This window comes from Cervus elaphus, chromosome 16 (genome assembly GCF_910594005.1).
Source record: "Cervus elaphus chromosome 16, mCerEla1.1, whole genome shotgun sequence".
NCBI classification, from domain to species: Eukaryota; Metazoa; Chordata; class Mammalia; order Artiodactyla; family Cervidae; genus Cervus; species Cervus elaphus.
Genome location: NC_057830.1, coordinates 22,664,587 through 22,685,340, shown reverse-complemented (window position 1 = coordinate 22,685,340; position 20,754 = coordinate 22,664,587). Strand labels below are relative to the sequence as shown.

Genomic DNA, 20,754 nt, shown 5'->3' with positions numbered 1-20,754 from the left:
GATTTAAACATCTCACCCTCTGCTGCCCCTTTCTCCTTTTGCCTTCAGTCTTTTCCAGCATCAGGGTCTTTTCCAATGACTCAGTCCCACTCTCATCAGGTGGCCAAAGTACTGGAGCTTCAACCTCGGCATCCGTCCTTCCAATGAATATTCAGGACTGATTTCCTTTAGGATTGACTGGTTTGATCTCCTTGCTGTCCAAAGACTCTCACAAGTCTTCTACAGCACCGCAGTTCAAAAGCATCAATTCTTTGCTCAGCTTTATGGAGCAACTCTCACATCCATATATGACTACTGGAAAAACCATAGCTTTAAATATACAGACCTTTGTCAGCAAGGGGTGGTTCTGCTTTATAATACGGTATCTAGATTTGTCATAGCTTTTCTTCCAAGGGGCAAGTGTCTTTTAATTTCATGGCTGTGGTCATCATCCATTGGTTTTGGAGCCCAAGAAAATAAAACCTGTCACTGCTTCTGCTTTTTTCGCACCTATTTGTCAGAAATGATGGGCCCAGATGCCATGATCTTAAGTTTTTTAAATACTGAGTTTTAAGCCAGCTTTTTAACTCTCCTCTCACCTTCAAGAGGCTCTTTAGTTCCTCTTTCCTTTCTGCCCTTAGGGTGGTATCATCTGCATATCTGAGGTAACTGAAATTTCTCCAGGCAGTCTTGATTCCGGCTTGTGAGTCATGCAGCCCAGCATTTCATGTGATGTACTCTGCAAAGTGAAGTTGCTCAGTTGTTGCCCGACTCTTTGTGACCCCACGGACTGTAGCCCCCCAGGCTCCTCCTTCATGGGATTTTCCAGGCAAGAATACTGGAATGGGATGCCACTTCCTTCTTCAGGGGATCTTCCCAACCCAGGGATCAAACGAGTCTCCTCCATTGCAGGCAGACTCTTTTACTGTCTGAGCCACCAGGGAATCCCAAATGAAAGTGAAAGTCGCTCAGTCCTGTCCAACTCTTTGGGACCCCATGGACCTTCAGGCCAGAATAGGGGAGTGGGTAGCTCTTCCCCTTCTCCAGCAGATCTTCCCAACCTAGGATCAACCCGGGGTCTCCTGCATTGCAGGCAGATTCTTTACCAACTGAGCTATCAGGGTATTCTGCAAAGTTGTTAAATAAGCAAGCTGACAATACAGCCTTGACGTACTCCTTTCCTGGTTTTGAATCAGTCCGTTGTTCCTGGTTGTTGTTTTGCTTGGTTCATACTTGTCATTACTGCCACCCAGACTCTGCAGTGAAATCCCTGATCAGCACAGACATACTGGATCCTATTGTCAGCTCCCCAGACCCGCTGCACCAGGAGCCATGTGCCTCCTGGGGACCAGCCCTTCCTGCTGAGGCTGGCGATTCCGTTCCCCTGGTATTGGGTCTCATGACCTGTTTCTGGTGTTCCTTTGACTTTCTCCGTTTTTCTCTTAAGTGTCTCTTCTGGCACACTCAGGGTGTCTGGTAGGGGGCAGGGGGAGAGCATTTTGAGAGCCTATGTCTTTTCTCCATCTTAACACTTGAATCCAGCTGGGTGGACAATTCTGATGTGAAAACGATTCCCTAGTGTGTGATGCTGGCTCTGTCTTCTGCTCCTGAGGGTCTCCCTGTGACCCCATGTGACCACCGTCTTTCTGAGCACTGTGTCAATCAGTGCCTGGCCAGACCCCTTACACATGGTAGCCTCTGCCCTTCAACTATCAGAAGTATTCAGCACTTTTCTCATTTCCTGTCTCCATGAAACTGTTCTCCTAGATCCTGGGCTACTTGGCCTGGCCCTCTGTCCATCTTCTCTATCCTGTCACCTCTACTTGTTAGCTTTTCTCAACTTTCTCACCTGTTGGTGAATTTTTGTCCCACTATCACACCATCACTACTCAGAGGTTTTCATTCTGTTGTCATGACTGCATTCTCTTCTCGTCTCATGGATGTAGTATCTTCTCCCCTTTCTAAGGTTATTGAGAGGATTTTCCAGTTCTTTTCCCTCTCAGCTGCCCCTTTTTTGATCGTTCTGTTTCTCTCCCAAGTCTTGGGACCCTTGATGGTCAGTTATTTACCCAAGGTGTGGCCTTTGGATGGGCAGCATCTACCTGGGAGCTCCTTAGAAATGCAGAGCCGCTCCCAAGTCCTGGGGGCATCTCAAGTTCTCCAGGCAGTTCCTACGTGCACTAGGGAGTTGGTCTGCCCTGCACCCCTCCACTGCTGCATGGAGGGGCCCTAGCTAAGCCCACATGGCTCAGGTTGGGTTATCAGTGAGAACACCAGGTGGCAAGAGGCTGGGGCCTCATCATTTAGTCCATAGCCCAGCATTTGGTCTGCCTTCAGTGCAGGTACTTCCCAGGCCCCTGGTCCTGGGCTCTCCAAGACCACCAGTCTTCAGGGGCAGACACAGGGCAGCATCTTGGCTGTGCAGAGCAGTTAGGGCCTGGGGGCTGTGCACTCCTTCTGCACAGCCTGTAAGCGGCCTGCGAGCCTACCGTCTCAGCCCCCAAGGTCCCAACCGCCTCCCCACTGCCGGCCTGGGACCCTGCATGCTTGCTTGGGTCTGCTGGTTCTACCGAGGCTGTTTCCACTGGCCCCTCTGCTTCTCAACTCCCAGGTTTTCAGTTTTCTCTCCTGTTCTCCATCCATTTTCAAGATGGAGTTTATATGTAAATGTGCATATTTTAAAAGGTCCTTTGTCCTTTTGAGTGGGAATTACCAGAGAAAAGGAAATTACAGATACTCTCTCCCACCTATAACTTCCATTCATTTCTGTAAAATGCCCTTGGTCAAGATAAGATGAATTATCTTGTGAGAGGCTGAGATGGTTAGATAGCATCACTGGCTCAATGGACATGAATTTGAGAAAACTCTGGGAGATAGTGGAGGACGAGCAGCCTGGCATGAAAGTCCATGGGGTTGCGAAGAGTCAGACTTTGCAACTGAAAGTAAGTGCCTTACAAATTGTGACCTTGTATCTGTAAGTCAAATGATCAAACACACGCAAGGAGGTGCAGCGCGAGTGGCAGGTGATGTAACGGGACCGAATGGTCTCGGAGCCTTGGTGACCAGTCTCCCTTGAGGGAGGTGGCAACGGCCCCTGCCCACCACTATGAGTGCAGTGCCCCGTGAGGTGTGGGGAATTAGCCCCTCTCCTGGCTGCACCGAAGGTGCCAGTGAGATGTGGGGGACAGGGCCAGTGTGGCCTTGGGGAGCAGCTGCCATAGGAGCTGGTGGGCCTGGGGATGGCAGACAGGGGACATGACTGGGGAGGCCCCCCCCCCAGCCAGGAAGTGAAGGCCTGAGGAGTAAACACCTCACCCCAGCCCACTCGGCTCAGCCCAGCAGAGAGGTTTCACTCGGCTCACAGCACAGCCTCTGTGGATGGAGGGGGCCCCCCACTCCGGGGGCCATGAAGGCCTGGAAACTGAGATCTGGAGCGCCCCCTCTACCTTGCAGAGGCGACCCAGCAGGAGAGGTGGACCAGAGAGCTCGCCAGCTGGAGGGCCGTGGTTGGGGAGCACGACCGCATGATGCAGAACTGGAAGAAGGCGTGGGTACGTGGCCGGGCCCGAAAGAGGGCAGGGGTCTGGGATGACAGCTGTCCCTCTTGGGGGCCCATCCTGCCAGGGGGCCCCATGTGCTTTCTCCTGGCCCACCCATCAGTTGTGCTTTCTGAAACTCACACCCCTTCTACCTGTTGCCCTCCAGCCTGCGGGGAGGGAAAAGGGGCTCTTACAGGAACCCAAAGTTAGGTGGGGCCAGCTGCTTCCAACAAGCCCCCCCCAGTTACTCTGACCCTTAGCCCAGAGCTTAGTAGGCCCAGGCTTCCCTCCTTCAGGACCCTGGACCCCCCGGGGAGCACATGGGAAGCAGGTTCCAGGCTTTTCTGTTCTGCTAAGAACTGAAGTCCACGGTGTTCTTTCAGGAAAGCTGTAACCAGGACGTGTTCTAGCCACAGGAAGCCGTGCTGACCAGGCTGACCGTGCTGCCACCGCCACGCAGCCCCAGAGGCCTCAGAGCAGTGGGCTGTCTCCCTGTTCGCTGGACACAGCTCTTTGGGTTGCTTAGCGGAGAACACGGAGCCCTGAAGGGCCTGCGACAGTAGCCAGAACTTGTTTTACTCAGGAACTTAGATGGGACAGAACGGCCTGTCTGGCAGAAGCAGGAAACGGAGGTTAACAGGCTAGACACAACTCTGGTTAAGACAGTAGTGTGCGTGCCGGGTCCTCTTCCACAAGCACTGCTGTTACACTCCACAGGTCTGAGTTAATTTCATGTCATGCAACGGGTCGTCCTTCACACAGCCGTGTTAGCTCTTGTGACTGCTGGTTTTACTGCTCTGGAGCCCCCTTCACACTCAGCTGCTCAACTCTAAGAGACAAGGCAGGAAGGACAAGGCTCCAGGTGACCAGAATTTGCCTTTAACCTTCAGTGCTGAGGTCCAAACTCAGGCGCTGACTCGGATGGGAGACTTTGTGTTATTCCTCACTAATGTCAGAGCCTGTTTCCTAAAGCTCCAAGTGCGCACCTGTCCACTCGCAGCCATGGCCCAGGTGTCGAGCCTGTCTGATGGAAAAGCCAGCAGATCAGCATCTCCCGGGTCCCGGTCACTCTGCTCACGGCGGTACGGGTCTAATGAGGCTACTCTGTCCATTTGTCCAAGTTACTCACGCTGCACCTGCAGACTGCCGTGTGTGTAATGTGGCGGCCGAGGCTCTTCAGCTTGGAACCTTATAGGCACTGTTTGCAGAATGACTGCTTTTAGTGGAATGCTCATCTATCATAAAACCAAAATCTCTGTTAAATTAAGTGGTACTTCCCATGACCCTAGCAAATGGACGTCTCCTCAGCCTAATGACCACAGCCTGTTTCCAGACTCCTTGTTCTGAAGCTGATTGCCTTTGTTCAAGAGCAGCACACGTTTCCAGCCAGTCACCTCCAGGATCCACTGTGAACAAGGCTTCCGAGGATGGCTGGTTTCGGGGTCAAAGTCATCCTGGTTGCCCCCGAGCTGCCAATCCACCTTGTCAACAGAGGCCGAGCTGGCTCACAGGTCACCCACGATGCACTGTGACAAGACCTTTGGTACAACATCCATCCACTCTCACTGTGGCTCTCTTGTGGGGTGGCTGCTCTGCTCTATGGGCAGGGCCTTCTCCTTGGTGCTAGGATCAGAACAGACACTTGCAGTTACTGTAACATCAGCATGCAGGGTTCTGGTGGGAAAGGTAGTTATGAGGATGAGATCTGATTCTCTGAACTGTGGGGAAAAAAATAAAAGAGTTCCATTGAAACGTTTGCTCCATGAAGAGTGTCTGTACTCGGGACACCTGCCTGCTTCCCGCGGTGCCATCAGCATAGAGTAGGTCACTGTGTCACCTGCGGCAGTGGCCTCTGCCAGGAAAGTGACACCATGCCCTGGCTGCCAGGGCAACCCAGCGTTAAGTCACACGAGAAGCGAACCCTCTCAGCAGCTGAATGTGATGTTAAAACCCACCTACTTTGTTCAGCTAATCTGACCACCACAGACCCAGGGGCCTCGGGGGCTCTAGACAGACAACCTGCATCTCTAGCAGAGACTTTTTAATGTGGGTTTTTGTTTTTTTTTATGTATCAGTTTTATAGTTCTAGACTGCTAAATACAGCTGACAAGTTAACTTTGCCTGTAAGTTCATTATGGAAACTTTACTCTCAAATAATCTATTTTCAAACCTACCACAGTTGATGGGGACGGTGGGGCGAGGACCCTCCCTGCTGCTGTTCCTTCTGGTGGCCCTGAGGGAGAAACCTGTGACAGGATGGAGGGCTTGCTGGACCAAATCGCATGTTCCTCACTGAAACAGCTCAGAAAGTTTAAAGGGAAAGCAGGGCACTCACTGGGAACAACAGATAAAAAGACAGACTAGTACTTTACACAGACAGCCTCCACCTCGCCGCCAGCCCTGGCCACAGCAGGCTCTTTCCAACTCACCGTGCTGTGCTCAAACCCCGGTCATGTCTGACTCTTTTTGACCCCACAGCCTGTAGCCCACCAGGCTCCTCTGTCCATGGGATTTTTCACACAAGAATACTAGAGTAGGGTGCCATTTCCTCCTCCTGGGGAACTTCCCAGCCCAGGGACTGAGTCCGTATCTCCTGCGTCTCTTGCATCACAAGTGGATTCTCTACCACTGAGCCATGCAGGAAGCCCTTCCAACTCATTACTTCACGTTATTTTGCTTCCCACAGGCCACTCACTCACCAAAGTACATCTACCATGACTGAATTCAACTAACAGCACTTGCAAAGCCCACAAGATACCTTGCTTGCTTGACAAACGCAAAGCAGTGCAAGTCTGATCCTGCCATTTCTCATGTGACCAGCTCACCAGCAGGCTGGACCAAGGTAGGTCCAGCAACAGGATCTCTAAGGGCTGGGGATTTCACAGTCACTACCTTCGAGATCCAAGAGATATGAGCGCAGCAAACCTCTTCCTGCTCGGTCCCCTTCAGCTCAAAGAAGAGTGCCCCCAAAATACAGATCAGGATGTAGGAAGGTGACCACAGTCTCCAGTGAAATTAAATAATCACTCTTTATTCAAAATAAATAAGCCCTCTTACTTACAGGAAAATACGAAAGTAAACTTCTATCCTTCTGGCCTCTAAGAAACCACATTCGCAATATGTTCATTTACAAAAGAAAGAAAATATTCTTAAATTATCAAAACTGAGATTTAGGAACTTCAAAATCGTTTCTTTGAAAAATAAACAATAAAAGGAATATTCATGTCAAAAGGTCACAGGTTAGAGAACTGATTTTCCTTCTGAGGCTCATTTTAGCAGACCCTCCAAGTATCCCCAAATCTTCTGGCTAGAAAGCCATATCCTGAGAAAGGTATTCCCCATACCCCCACCCCCACGGCTTCTGCAGGGCTGTGCGGGTCACCGGGGCTGGGAACACGCGGTGAACTACCCCGCCTTCCGAGCCACATCGCCTCAGCCCGCAGCTGCTTTCCACAAACTAACTTGGCTCAGCTGTCCTGCAGTGGAGAGATGTTCCTCAGCAGCAGAGTACTCCGAGTACCACCTTGTCCAGCATCTTCCAGACTCACACAGTACTCAGAGAGCCAAGGCTGCATCCCAAGGCTTTGTGAGAGGGTCTCCGCCAGCTTACCGAGTGCCCCTCTGCAGGACTCGCAGCTCTTGGACAGCTACAAACACTGCTGGTTACTTCCCCAGTTGAACAGCCATACACAACACAAGTAGGTCAACAAAAAAATGAGAAGAAAAAGGCCCCAAAGTCTTTCAACCCCCCCACCCCCACCTCAAATACACAAACACACAGGAACAAACTCTTCTTATAAATTCAAGTTCATCATCTGAGAGGTTGAAGCCTCCAGCGATTCCTCCAGCTCCAGGGCACACTGGCTGTACACTTCCAGATGGTTTCTCCAGACTTCAACTGGAAACAAGAAAGCACACCACTAACAGACAGGCAGTGTCAGCCAGGCAAAGTGTCAGTCGCTCAGTTGTGTCTGACTCTTTTCGATCCCATGGACTGTAGCCCACCAGGCTCCTCTGCCCATGGGATTCTCCAGGCAAGAATACTGGAGTGTGTTGCCATCTCCTTCTGGGTTGGGAAGATTCCCAACCCAGGATCAAACCCAGGTCTCCTGAATTGCAGGCGGATTGTTTAGCATCTGAGCCACCACAGTCAGGGAAGTCTCTTGGAAAACAAGCAGCACACAGCCTGCCCAGCAACCTGGCTCCCTGAGTGGGGCCTGGAAAGGACTCAAGCAAAAACCCCCAAATGCAACCTCCCCTCGTGAACAGGATCAAACAGGTCGGTGCATGCCAGCCTTGACAACCACCCGCCAGGGATACAGTTGTCCTCACGGCTGCCCTCTGGGTGCCATGTGACCCAAGGAAGGTCTGTCTGAGACACCCACTGACCAGCCCTCCCCTCCCGCATCTGAGACCACCTCTTAAACAAGGGCCAGGGCTTAACAGGGCCTTCTGCAGCTCGTTTGGCCACAGTGGCCATGCCGCTCTCCTGTGCGCCCTGTTCAATCAGCATCGATGAAGACCTAGAGGACGATGGGCCCCAACCCCACTGCCCCCAGCACTCACTGTAGTGTGGCTCCTCTTTTGCAGTGGGGGCCAGGGGGCTGTCCTCCGCAGGGCAGCTGGGGCCCTGACTGGGTGGGCTGGCGGGGGTGCAGGGGCCGAGCTCGCCCAGCGGCTCCTGGCGTGCACTCTCCAGCATAGTCCTATAGGCCTGCCGGGCCGCCATCGTCAGCTCCACCATCCTGTGGAACTGGTCCTTGAGCAGAAACCATAGTACAAATGAGGTCCCCTGCAAGCTGGTGAAGACACCCACTACCGGGAAATGGGGGATGCCCGCCTGTGTACCAGGGGTGTTGCCCTCAGGCCTTCCTGAGGCTCCTCTGTGGCACCAGTGAGCCCAGAGCTAAATTGGAATCACACTTCTGGGTTTTTAAGGAAACCAGGCCCCCGAGGCTACTGCTTTCAAGACTGGGGCCCCTGGGGCTCAGGGCTACTCTGCCAGTGAAGCGCAGACAACCACCGTCCCCCGTGACTCACTCCCAGAGCAGACAGGCCAGCACCCTACTCCCGCCTCACCTGGGCCCCGTCGTAGCTGAAGATGCCCACCACGCTGACGGGAACAGCCTTGTTCAGGCTGCGCCCCAGAGCTTTGCGGTTGAGAGCAAACACGAAGGGGATGTTCTGGTCACAGGCGTAGTCAATGATGGTGCGCAGGGTGTCGTCTAGCCCACCTGCTTGGAGGACAAGGAAAATGACAGGGGAGGGCATCCCAGGAGCGCGCTGGCGACACTGGCTGCCAAGAGCTTTTCCCGATGGATGGTGACACTCCTGGCTACTTCCTCACTCGAGCCAGCGTCCCAGGCTGGGTTTCAATGGGAAAGCCAGTCACTGCAGTGCAAGTACACTGTTACCCTCGGCCAACGGAAGAAATCAACTGTTCAAGAGACACGTCTAAAGCAATAAATCACTATAAAATACGTCCACATCAAGTCAGCAGCTGGAGCCGTGTGAAACAGGACAAGGTAGCCTTAGCCATGTTCACTGAATACTGTGTGCCAGTCTGGGTCTAATGGCTTCGGGTGGATTGGCTCCTATATCCTCACAAAACCCTGAGAAGGGAGGTGGTACCCACTCAAAAAGATGGAAACCCGGAGTCCAGGGAGGTCACGGAGTGATCCTACCCTGCCTCCCAGTGAGACACCAGCCTGGTAGGAGGAGGGTGGAAGGGTAGGGGTGGCACCACAAGCAGAGAGGGTGAAGAAGCTGTGTGTGTGAGTGATGCTCACGCAGTCGGAAACCCAGCAACACTGACAAGCTGCTACCGACAAGAGAATCACATCCGGGCATCTGTGCGTGAGTAACATAGAAACCACCCATACACGTGCAAACATCAGCCAGCTAGAACGCAGAACGGGAGAGGTGATTCCACGTGCAAGTGCAACCGAAGGCTACAACAGGTGAGGATAAATGTAGCAAGAAACATGAGCAATTTACAAAGCAGCCTCAACATGCTAGTGAAACACAAAATCTAAGCCAAAGGCATCTATGCTCTTGGATGGAACGAGCCAATATGATCATATGTCAATGCTATGTTAACCTAAAACTTTTTATACTGTAACTTACTCTAAGTGGGACATTTTTTGAGAAATACAAAATACACAAAATGAGAATGGTCTTTTGAAAAAGGAAATTAATGTCAGGTTAGCATTTGCAGATATTAAAGCTTGTTATAGAACTGTAAGAACGTAAATTATGGGATACAGGGTGACAGAATGAAAGCCCAGAAATCACCCGAATGTGTGGCACTTAAGCAGGTTGGCAAGAGTCCCCTGAAGCACAGAAGGTGCAAAGAGACAGCGGGGTCAGCCTCTGCAAAAATCCATTTCAGACTGAAATGCATTCTACCTAAATAAAAATGAAACCATAGAAGAACAAGGAAAAAAACTGAATTAAAAAAAAAATTAATAACCCTGGAGTAAGAAGGTTGAAGAATAACATAAAACCTAGATGTAATAAAAACACGAATAAAAAATATCCACATACACACCCAATCTCTGAGACTTAAAGAAAAACAGGCACATGACAAACTGGAAAAACATTCACAATTCTTAACCAAAGTGGCTATTATTAAAAAAAAAAAAAAAGTATATGTGAATATAGAAGACTGACATCCTGAAAGACAAATGGGCAAATAATCAACAATTCGCAGAAAATACCAAGCCCTTAAACAAGTGGAAAGATGCTCAGCCTCGCCTCACAGAGAATGCTAACAGAATCACCTGAAGACCGGGGGAGGCCGGGAGGAGGCAGCATGCCCGTCTGTGGGGGCTGCGGTGTCCCCTAGAGGCAGGGTGGCCCACCCCAGTTCCTCTGCAAACTGACCATTCCTGAGGGAACACACAACATCTACAGGAGAAAGAAAAAATCTCCTAAGATCTCTTATCACCTGGTACCTAATTACATATGATTACCTAATTTTCTTTCAAAAGAACAACTTCTCAAATGCACACCCAACCTTGGATATGCAGATGGTATCAACTCTAATGGCAGAAGCGAACAGGAACTAAAGAGCCTCTTGATGAGGGTGAAAAGAGGAGAGTAGAACAGCTGGCTTAAAATTCAACATTCAGAAAACTAAGATCATGGCATCCGGTCCCATCACTTCATGGCAAATAGATAGGGGGAAAAAGTGGAAAAGGTGGCAGATTTTTACTTTCTTGGGCTCCAAAATCACTGTGGATGGTGACTGCAGCCAAGAAATTAAAAAACACTTACTCCTTGGAAGAAAAGCTATGACAAACCTAAACAGTGTACTAAGAATCGCAGAGACATCACTCTGCCTACAAAGGTCCATAGAGTCAAAGCTATGCCATGGCTTTTCCAGTAGTCATGTATGGATGTGAGAGTTTAACTATCCAGAAAGTTGGACCATAAAGAAGGCTGAGTACTGAAGAAGCGATGCTTTCGAACTATGGTGCTGGAGAAGATTCTTTAGAGTCCCTTGAGAACAAGGAGGTCAAACCAGTCAACTCTAAAGGAAATCAACCCTGAATATTCATTGAAAGGACTGATGCTAAAGCTCCAATCCTCTGGCCACCTGATTATGACAAGCTGACTCATTGGAAAAGACCCTGATGCTGGGAAAGATTGAGGGCAGGAGGGGAAGAGGGCAACAGAGGATGAAACAGTTGGATGGCATCACTGACTCAATGGACACGAGTTTGAGCAAACTCTGGGAGATAGTGAAGGACCGGGAAGCCTGGCGTGCTGCAGTCCATGGGGTCACAAAGAGCTGGACATGATTTAATGACTGAACAACAACTGCTTTTGAGGGAACTGGGAATTCATTCCACAGCTGATTTAACAGGGAATTAATGGTTAAGCCCCACATCATTTTAATCTGTCCATCCCCTCCCCCGATCTACCCGCAGAGATCAAAGGTGATGAGGAAGCAACTTCTGGGGATATGAACTTTAAAGAAAATTCACTCCTAGGCAGGTGGGGGAAAGGGGGAGGCAGGACAGGTGATATCTGCGTTACTTACAGCAAGATGTTTCCAACGGGAGACTGACGACTCTCCTAAACGTCAGCTCCGTGGTCTCTCACTCAAGGGTGACTCGGCTTTGTGTCCACCCCAGCTCAGGAACTGATCACAGAGGGTATTTGAGCAGTGTGCAGAAAAGAGTTATAAGACTGGCCAGATGGCTGCTCTCCTAAAAAAGGCCAGCTTACTTACTTGGCTGACCTTTGGCTGGTGCCTGAACTTGGGCTTTGGGGGTGCCCCTGTGACCCCATCTGGTAAGAGTGACTCCTGTTCCCAAAATGCATATGCAGATTACACTCAACACTGGCTTTCCTTCTATAAGTCTGGAATGTGGGGACCTGCCTGGCAGAGGGTGTCCTTGTGATCAGCCCCAATAAAAATCCTGAGTGCTCATCTCAATTGAGCTTCCCTGGTAGATGACATGACACTTTACACGTGTCACTGCATCTCGTTTTGGTGAATTCAGCCTGTCCTATCTGACTCCCCCCAGAGAGGATGTTGCAGGTGTGCACCGCTTTCCCTGACGCAGCAGCCAAGTCTCAATGATTTTGCTCAGCCCTGTTCCCAGCCAACGTCACTTGTGAGAGCTGAAAAATATCTCCAAGTGCCAGCTTCTCAAAGTTTCACAGCGAGACCAAACAAGTAAATGCTATATCCGATCAACAATTCCCATTTAAAGTTTAAGTTCAGAATTATTAGGCAAAATGCCACTCTGAGCAAATAATAGTATTTCAACATAATCCCAGGCCATAATACTCAATTTTACCTTTAAAATGACCACAATCTATTGGCTGTCTTTACCAAGGAAGAAACATTCCTAGAACATGTAATCAAGTTCCTTCTGCCTCAAGGCAAAAAACAAACAAAAAAGGCAGGAACAAATAAGTAAACAACGGATTTTAAATGCATTAACAAATCCTTAAGATGCCCTCTCAGCTCCATTCTCTGGCATGATCAGAGGAGTGGGGGCTTAGAGAAAGAGCAAGGCGGACCACCAACTGAATATACATATTCCCGGTTTGCCTTTTAAAGACGAAAATCCACAGGACACTCTTAGACAAGTAAAAGATTTTGGAAGCTGAAACACAAACAGGTGAGTCAGCTGCCCTAAGCCACCAGCGGGAAATGCCCAGAAGCAACAGTGGGAACACATCTATACCCTAGAATTCTTCCCCCAGAGCTTGGCAGCTAACAGGCAGTGCCGGGCATTTGAGAGGCAGTGTGGAGATCAGACGAGGCGATAGCAAGCTGGTGTCCGGAACTGCTTCACTCAACCAACACCCGGTGCTGGGCCTGTGGTGCAGCAGGGCAGTGGGTCTGCAGGACACTGGGCCCACACTTCCAACTGTGAATGTCAGGATAAGGTCATGGTCATAGGGTAGAGGTCAGGGCCTCCACCCTTCACCCCAGACTCCCCGCAGAAAGTAAGAGTTCTTCCCCCGGAAACGTGGCATCAGAGATGCACCCCGTACGGTGCTTTCCAACAGAGCAGCAGCCCAGCTGCCATCCCACAGCAGAGGTTCTAGCCTTGGGTCCTTGAAGTGGCAGCAGCAACTAAGAACTTACGAGAAATACAAATTTGGGGGTCCGCTGGACCTGCTCAGGGAGGAACTCTGAAATCTATGTTTTCATCAGCTTCTCAGGTGACTCTGATGCTCACTGCAGTTGAAGAACCACTGCTCTCAAATGCAGCTCAAAGCCTTTAAGTGCTAGCCTCACCCCCAGAATTCTAGTCAGCTTTGTTGTTGCTTGGTCACTTGTTGAGTCCAACTCTTTGTGACCCACTGGACTGTAGCCCACCGGGCTCCTCTGTCCATGGGATTCCCCAGGCAAGATACTAGAGTGGGTTGCCATTTCCTACTCCAGGGGATCTTCCCGACCCAGGAATCGAACCCAAGTCTTCGGCACTGGTAGGGAGATTCACTCAGCCACCAGTGAAGTCCCTAGTCAGCTTTAGCGGCTGCTAAAGACAGACAGACAAGCAGACCTGGGCATCTGCAGAAACCTCCACCATGAGCCCAAAAAGCAAACCACCTGGGCAGGGAGGCTGTGCAGGGAGAAAGGACCCTCACATCACTATGGTTCTCAGGGAGGAAACACATCCACGAAGCAACTGCTACAAACACAGGAACTTTTGGAGAACAAAAAAAAATAGCTCCCAGAAATAAAAAATAACAGCAGAAATGAAATATTAAGAAGCATAACTGAAGAATCCTTACAGAAAACAGAACTGAAGAGCTGAAAAGAAGAAAACTAACAGGTGGATGACGGTGCAGGAGACCCAGCATCCGAGCAACACGGTTCTAGGGGGAGCCGAGAGAGGGCCAACAGGAGAGAGATTCAGAGCACAAACTGAGCAGCATGTCCCAGAACTGAGCACACTGCCTGTAAGCCATCCCACCTCCCAGAACCCTGGGCACAGGGAAGTTCCCACAAGCTTCCAGAGAGAAGGGAGAAGAGAAAAAAAGGTGAGAAATTGGAAAGACTGGATCTCAAGCACCATCTTCTAGATGTCCCGCAGTTTTTTCTCATAAGCCACTGACAGGGGGATGCACACGCCCCAAGACAAAGGAGTATGGGAGAGCCAACGACCACCACAGCCCACCAGAAGACACATCCCCGGGATGACAGCTGCATGGGAGGCACAGGGCTAGAATGGCCCCAGAGGAGGAGCTGCAGAACATCTGAAGCAACCACTACTTTAAGGGGGGGTTCAGGCAGCTGGCTGAGAGCCTGAGGGGTGATTCGTATAAAGCCCAGCATCTGCCATGGGATTGTGGTCGGGACACTGCAGCGCACAACCAAAGGGACAAACCTGAGAGCCCTTTCCGATGGCAGGGACTGGATCTGCCTCCAGCTAGGACAGGGATGAGTCCACGGGGCTGGCCATGAGCAGATCCAGCTGCTGCCCAAGGGCCCCTGGATGCTGCAGACAAGTCAGGAAACCTCAAGTGTTCAGACTGCAAACAGCAACCAGAAAGATTCAGCACGGGGATCTGGACCAGTTCCCTGAAAGCACTGTTCCAGCCAAGTGGAACTCTACACCATGAGAGAGAACAACGGGACCAGAGGAGGAGTCTGAATGTCAAGATGAGACGGAGGACTGCCGTCTGAGTGACGACATCCTGCTCCTAACAGCCCCCTACTGTGCAGCCCAAGGAGGACTTGGGCTCTGCGGCCCACAGAGTGGGTCAGCTGAGGGTCAGGGAGACGTCAGACATCCGTCTGTTGGTCACCTTACCCAGCACATCACATGCTGAAAGAGAGAACCAACCTTCCAGCATCAGTAAGATGGCCAAGGGCTTGGACAAACGCACACCTTTCGTAAGTGGACAGGCGAGTCAGTCACACACTGAGGAAAAGCCCAATGCAGGGACTGCCTAGCTGCCGGTCATGAAATCTGTGGTATGAAGGACCACCCCCCAAAGCTCCAGAGGAAAGCGGCTCTGCACCCCGCCTGCTACACGAGGGTGACACACCCACTCTGGTCCGCGTGGACCAGCCTGAATCATGTCATGAGGACCGCAGGGGCCCAGCTGCTCAGAGTGATCACCTGGTGATCCAACAAACTTTGAAAACAAATATGTAGAACAGAGAGCCAGTGGGGATTTGTTGTGTGACGCAGGGAGCTCCACCTGGTGCTCTGTGACAGCCCAGAGTGGTGGGAGGGGTGGGGTGGGTGGGGTGGGGGGTGGGAGGGAGGGGACATACGTATACCTATGGCTGACTCATGTTGATGTGTGACACAAAACTGTAAAGCAATTATCCTCCAATTAAAAATAAATTAAAAAAAAAAAAAAACTCAACTAAAAGAAAATGAAACAAACTGCACTTCCAAGGCCCCCAACCCCCAGTGGCTGACGTGTGTGTGGTGGCCAGAGGGCGTGCACTGCAGGAGCCACACAGCAGGGACCACACGGCGCCCTTACCTTTCGACTGTATCTTCTCACAGTTTGGAGAGATGATGATGCATTTCAACTTTCTGAGCTTCAGATGTTTGAGGACTTCCCTCAGCCCCAATACAAGTCGGCGTTTGGCCTTAGCCTTGACTGGATCTTTCTGGTACATACGATCTTGGAAACGAACCAGCTCTTTCAGCAGGTCCGTAACACAGGCGTCAACTTCTTTACTGAGCATTTGGCTGCAGTAGCTGAAAGGAACATTAGACACGGTCACCTTTCCTCTGGCTGCGACACTCTGGCATGCTGCTCCTGGCACACCTCAGATGAGGTGTGGGCAAATCATGCTTTGATGAGTAATGCCAGTCAGAAGGTAGGATTCCTGACTGACAGAATTTAAAAGATATGGATGGAGGCATCCTCCCCACCCCCAACCACAAGGGACAAAGACTTGTGGGCCCCACATCCCCAGGGCAGACACTCCTGGGCACCTCTCCTCATGAAGACAAACATCTGCAGTCTACCCTGAAGAAAAGGGGGAGGGAAAGCGGCGGAGCGCCCTAGGAAACTACACACAGAACGGGGCCTCAGACCACATGAGCTGTCACCTTACTGCCCGTTCCCAGTCACAAACGTGGATTCAAGGGCCCCTCTGGGATCACGAACAAGGACAGAGACCTCTCACGAGCAGGCTATGTAGCCCTGGCATGTGTTAGGACCAGGTCCCAGCCACCTTCCACCAGGAGGAAACAATCACCACGGCCCAGCCTGGCCGCTTTACTGTGCCGAGCACGACGGGCAGAGAACTCGAGGCCCAAGGTCAGAGTGAGCACAGCGCCCCAGGTCCCACAGTGAGCCCAACGCCCCAGCGCACTCACTCCCTGAACCGCCGGCTGTGGATCTTGGGGCAAGCCTCCGTCTCCTTCTGGGGCTCAGCTCCCAGCTGCTCCTCTGACTTGCTCTCCGCCACAGGAACACAGGACACAGACTCTTTCGTTTCCCCTGGAGTTTCAGAGTAAGAAGTCACAGCAGGGCCCCTGCAGGGCTCGGTGCACAGACGGAGGGGCCTGGGGCAGGAAATGCGACAGCGTCGCCCGAGCACCCAGACTCAGTGACTGGCCCCTCTGCCACCCATGGGTGTAGCTCCTAAAACCCTTGGCAGCCTGTGTGGCAGGGGCCTGTAGGCTGTAGGCTGTAGATGCACCAGGGGGAAATGCAAGCACGAAGTGTGCTCACTTTTCTTACATACACCCCAAGCTGCCACAGCATCTCTGCTTCTAACTGAGGCCATGTGGAAACTCCGGTAACACCCACGTGCCGCCTGGCATGTTTGTACACCTCAACGCTACGCTGCACTGACAGTCAGAACTACTTTCACAGGCCACAGACATACTGCTGGCCAGACCACACAAGATTCCCCTGGAATGCAGCCTGAAAGCTCATGGGTGAACTGCAGAAAGGGGTGAGGCCTTGGACCAGAATCACGGGGGCTGGGGGCTGTTCTGCTTCTGAACTGGGTATGATCTGTGCACTGTTCCAAAAGAGTGATTCAATAAAAAGCTAACTTAACCCATTTTCTGGAATGACACCATGTCTCACACACTTGTGGGCAAGCCACTTTGCAGTTAACGGTGTTAATTCTCATGGCCATTTCAAACTGCAAGGACCATCCAGTATCACACACATCAACTTCAGGGGCTTCAGCCCTTTGTGTCTCCCACCCCAGAGAAGCAGAGGCACCAGAAGCTCCACTTGTTCACAGGGATGTCCTCTTACTGTCAAGTTAGGACACTGAAAATTATCTGCATTCCCAAGGCCCAAGGCCTACCTGCTTTTACTACATAGGGACCAGACAAATGGCCTTTGTACACGGCTCCTCTCGCTGAGGGATTCCTTGAGAAGCAAACCAACGGAACTCAATACCTAAGACGTCAGGTGGCCTGAGGACCTGGTCGTCACCGCCGCTCTCTTCATCCTGCACATCCTGCACATCGTCACTGGGAAAAGCTGGGCTCAGAGCATTTTCTTGGAGACGCTGCTGCTTTCTCTCTTGCCGTTCTTTCAAAATAATCTTTAAAGTTAAATCAATGATTAAAACACCTCAACACTCGCATCTGAGAACAAGCTCTTCTGTGAAGTAAGCCCCCCCATTCAGCTGGCTGGCACTGTACCTGTTTGTGCCCTTATCCCCCGCCGCCTGCCCCCACCCTGTGGGCAGCCCAACCCTCTCACCCATGGCCCAGGAAGAGCAGGCCCCCTGGGGAAACAGAGCAGTGCATGAGAGACCTGGGCTCTGGTGCCACCGTGCAGCTCAATCTAGCCCCAGGCAAGACATGCCTTCCTCCCTCTGAGCCTCACCATACCCCACAGGCTGCTCTCAGAGTTAAATCAAACACATGTGGCAGGAAGTGTCCAATATTTACCACATCAGAGCATCAGACACAATGCCTCGGGGTAGAATGAGGGTAAAAAATGTAAATGAGAACAGACTCCCCCCATTTCTGGATTTCTGTCCATGTCACTCCAAAGTATGGAATGAATAAATAAATAAGGCCTCCCCCCTCCAGCAGCTGAGGTGCTCTGCAGACCATGAAGGGAGAGCGAGGGATCATCTTTCAGAGAAGCGTGCATGCATCTTGATTAAGAGCAGGTTCAAATGAGGGTAAATGTTAAAACTCTAAAACCCTACGAGTTGAAAGCAGAACGGATGCAGCAGTCTACAAGTTCACTCATGCCCGATTTCAAACGAAACGCCACACACCTTCTTCAACGGGGTCGGCTTCTTGGCCTTGGGGACCTCCCTCTGCTTCCCTTTCTTCATCATCGGGGAAGTGGAGTCTAGTGGGTTGTGTGGGGTCTTCACCTGGGCAAGGCGGGGGCCCTTCTTCCCTGACATGGAGTCTTTGGAGAGGACGGGCACTGCCCCAACTGCAACACAGTAGGGACACAGGGCTCAGGCTGCCACCCGCCGCCTGCCAGGCTCCAGAGGCAGGCTTGCTGCAGATCTCAGGGGCTCCCTATGCCGCCCACCCATCCCCACAACCGTCCTCGTCCCCATCAAACTGTCCCTGAGGGAACCAGGTTCCCATCCCCATAATCAAACCTCCTGTATTTTCCAGCTAAGTCTGATGATGTGTTTGGGTCTCATTTTTTGATGAAGAGCTTTTCCGGGTAGCTTGTACTTAAGATGCCCCTTTTACTCCACCATTTTCAGCTGACCCTGCCTTTGCAGAAGTTGGCCACTGGGTTCCTTCTACCTCATGTATATACAGGTATACCTTCTACCTCACTATCTTAAAAGGCATATAAGATCCTAGCAATATTTCGAGTTGATTCTCTTGAGTTTTCTAGACATACATTCCTAAATTCCCTGCAGACAGTAAATACATGATCACCATCACTGGTCCTAATACTTCCACTGCACCCTGTGGTTCTGTTCAACTTCCCACCTTGTTCCTGTTCCAAGGGAATAGTTAATTTGTACTTACTTTCCCCCAACTTTTTAATTAGGAAAACTTCTAAACACACACCAAATAAAGAGAATGTAGAACAACAAACCCATGTATTCACTGTCCGGCTTCAACAACCATCAGTATTTTTCCAAATATATTTTACCCACCCTCCTTAATTTTGGTACATGTTTTTAAAGTACTGCATAGACACAGGAGTGACTCCTGGAAAGTCAACCCAAAAACAAAAAAAAAAAAGAAAAAAAAAACAACTAAGCTAAGAAATCAGCAACCACACACTGTGGGGAAGGCAGCCACCAGATTCAGACCAGGCAGTTCCTTCAACAAAACAAAACAAAAAACACCCCATCACAATCACTACTTTCAGAAGGAAAAAACAAAATACCCAGTTGCTACAATGTATTAACCAAAAGTCGATATTCACCAAAAAATTGTGAAACTTTCAAAGAAACAAGAAAGTGTAACCCACCCTAAAGAAAACAGGAAGTTACAGAAACTGTCTTTGAGTGCCCCCAGCTGACCAAGAAATGAAGGCAACTGTGAGACTAGAAATAAACCCAGAATTTCAATAAATACAAATTATAAAGGAGAGAGGCTCAACAGAAGATTTGAGATGGTAGAAAAATCAATGAACTTGAAAATAAATCAACAGAAACCATTCGACTCAAAGAAAAGATTTTAAAAGAGCCTCCAGAGACCTGTGGAGCAACAACAAATGTACCACTATATATATAATGTGAGTGCCAGGAGAGGAAAGAGAAAAGACAAAATATTTTGAAGAAATAATGACCTTAAACTTCCCAAATTCAATGAATATTTCAATTGACAAACTCAAAATAAGATAAATGTCACTCAACCAAAGGTAGGACGGACGTATACAGAGATTCCCACATAGACACATCATAGTCAAACAGCTGAAGGTCAAAACAAAAACAGCAAGTGAAAAACAACTCATCACAGAAAGTGCATCAACAAGACAAGTAATATTTGACATCTCACTGGTAACAATGGAGGCAGGAGGGCAATGGAATGACATTCAAAGAAGTGAGGGGGAAAACCTGTCAATCAAGAATTCTATATCCAGTGAAACTATCCTTCAAAAAACAAATCGAAAATATAGATGTTTCTAGGTAAACAAGGACTGAATTTGTTGCTTGATTGATTTATTTATAAGCAACTACTTTCTTACTTTTAAGAAGATTAATTTTTTTTAAAATAAAGGAAAAAAAAATCAAAGGAATGGTACCATATATTTATTTAACATAAAAGAAAACAGCTAAAGAGGAACAGAGGAATAAATTAAGACATGAAAGAATCAGAAAAAAAAAAAAACTAACAGCAGTAAATTCAACCACAGTAACAATAGCATTAAACCTGAATGAACAAAGCACCCCACTCAACAAGGAAGAGAATTTTAGCCTGGATTAAACAGAAAGCTCCAACAATAAGCTGTCTACCAGAAACACATCTTAAAGACACCAGTAGGTGGCCAAGGCTACTCTTCCTTATGCTGCTGGTAAAAGCATTCACCTCCTCATTAATCTGATCAGCCAGTTGGGAAGGCCAAACCTGGGCTCCAGAATAGATATAAGTCACCAAAGGCCTTTAAGTTGTGTTCTGGCAAGAAAGTCCCTTGTAGGAGTATTTGGTACTCGCTAATCTAAAAATAAAGAGAAATTCTGAATTCCTCTTAGCTAATTTTTACTTTTTCTAGTAAGAATGGTTCCATTACTGATGTCAAAAAGGAAGATAATGGACATGTCAGTATCTGGGCATTACTGGGATCTGTGGCCAAAACATCCTTTCGATACTACCAATAT

General features: G+C 49.8%; 2 protein-coding genes across 10 annotated transcripts in view; one reads left to right on the top strand and one right to left on the bottom strand.

The window, feature by feature from the left end:
- SEMA4D (semaphorin 4D) overlaps window positions 1-5,270 on the top strand; it is a 132,553-nt gene extending 127,283 nt beyond the window's left edge. Inside the window, exons 18-19 of the mRNA XM_043870500.1 lie at window positions 3,433-3,530; window positions 3,902-5,270. Of these exons, the coding sequence (XP_043726435.1) occupies window positions 3,433-3,530; window positions 3,902-3,928 (125 nt within the window). The 3' untranslated portion in view covers window positions 3,929-5,270. The remainder of the gene's footprint in view (window positions 1-3,432; window positions 3,531-3,901) is intronic.
- Window positions 5,271-6,528: 1,258 nt separating this feature from the next.
- SECISBP2 (SECIS binding protein 2) overlaps window positions 6,529-20,754 on the bottom strand; it is a 37,403-nt gene continuing 23,177 nt past the window's right edge. For 6 of the 9 annotated variants that reach the window (XM_043870502.1, XM_043870504.1, XM_043870505.1 and 3 more), the window contains 7 exons: window positions 18,226-18,392; window positions 17,388-17,535; window positions 16,343-16,466; window positions 15,495-15,715; window positions 8,598-8,755; window positions 8,085-8,277; window positions 6,529-7,416 (listed from right to left, as the gene is read on the bottom strand). In XM_043870502.1, the coding sequence (XP_043726437.1) occupies window positions 7,313-7,416; window positions 8,085-8,277; window positions 8,598-8,755; window positions 15,495-15,715; window positions 16,343-16,466; window positions 17,388-17,535; window positions 18,226-18,392 (1,115 nt within the window). In that variant the 3' untranslated portion in view covers window positions 6,529-7,312. The remainder of the gene's footprint in view (window positions 7,417-8,084; window positions 8,278-8,597; window positions 8,756-15,494; window positions 15,716-16,342; window positions 16,467-17,387; window positions 17,536-18,225; window positions 18,393-20,754) is intronic. The other 3 variants (XM_043870503.1, XM_043870509.1, XM_043870510.1) reach the window with 1 other exon arrangement.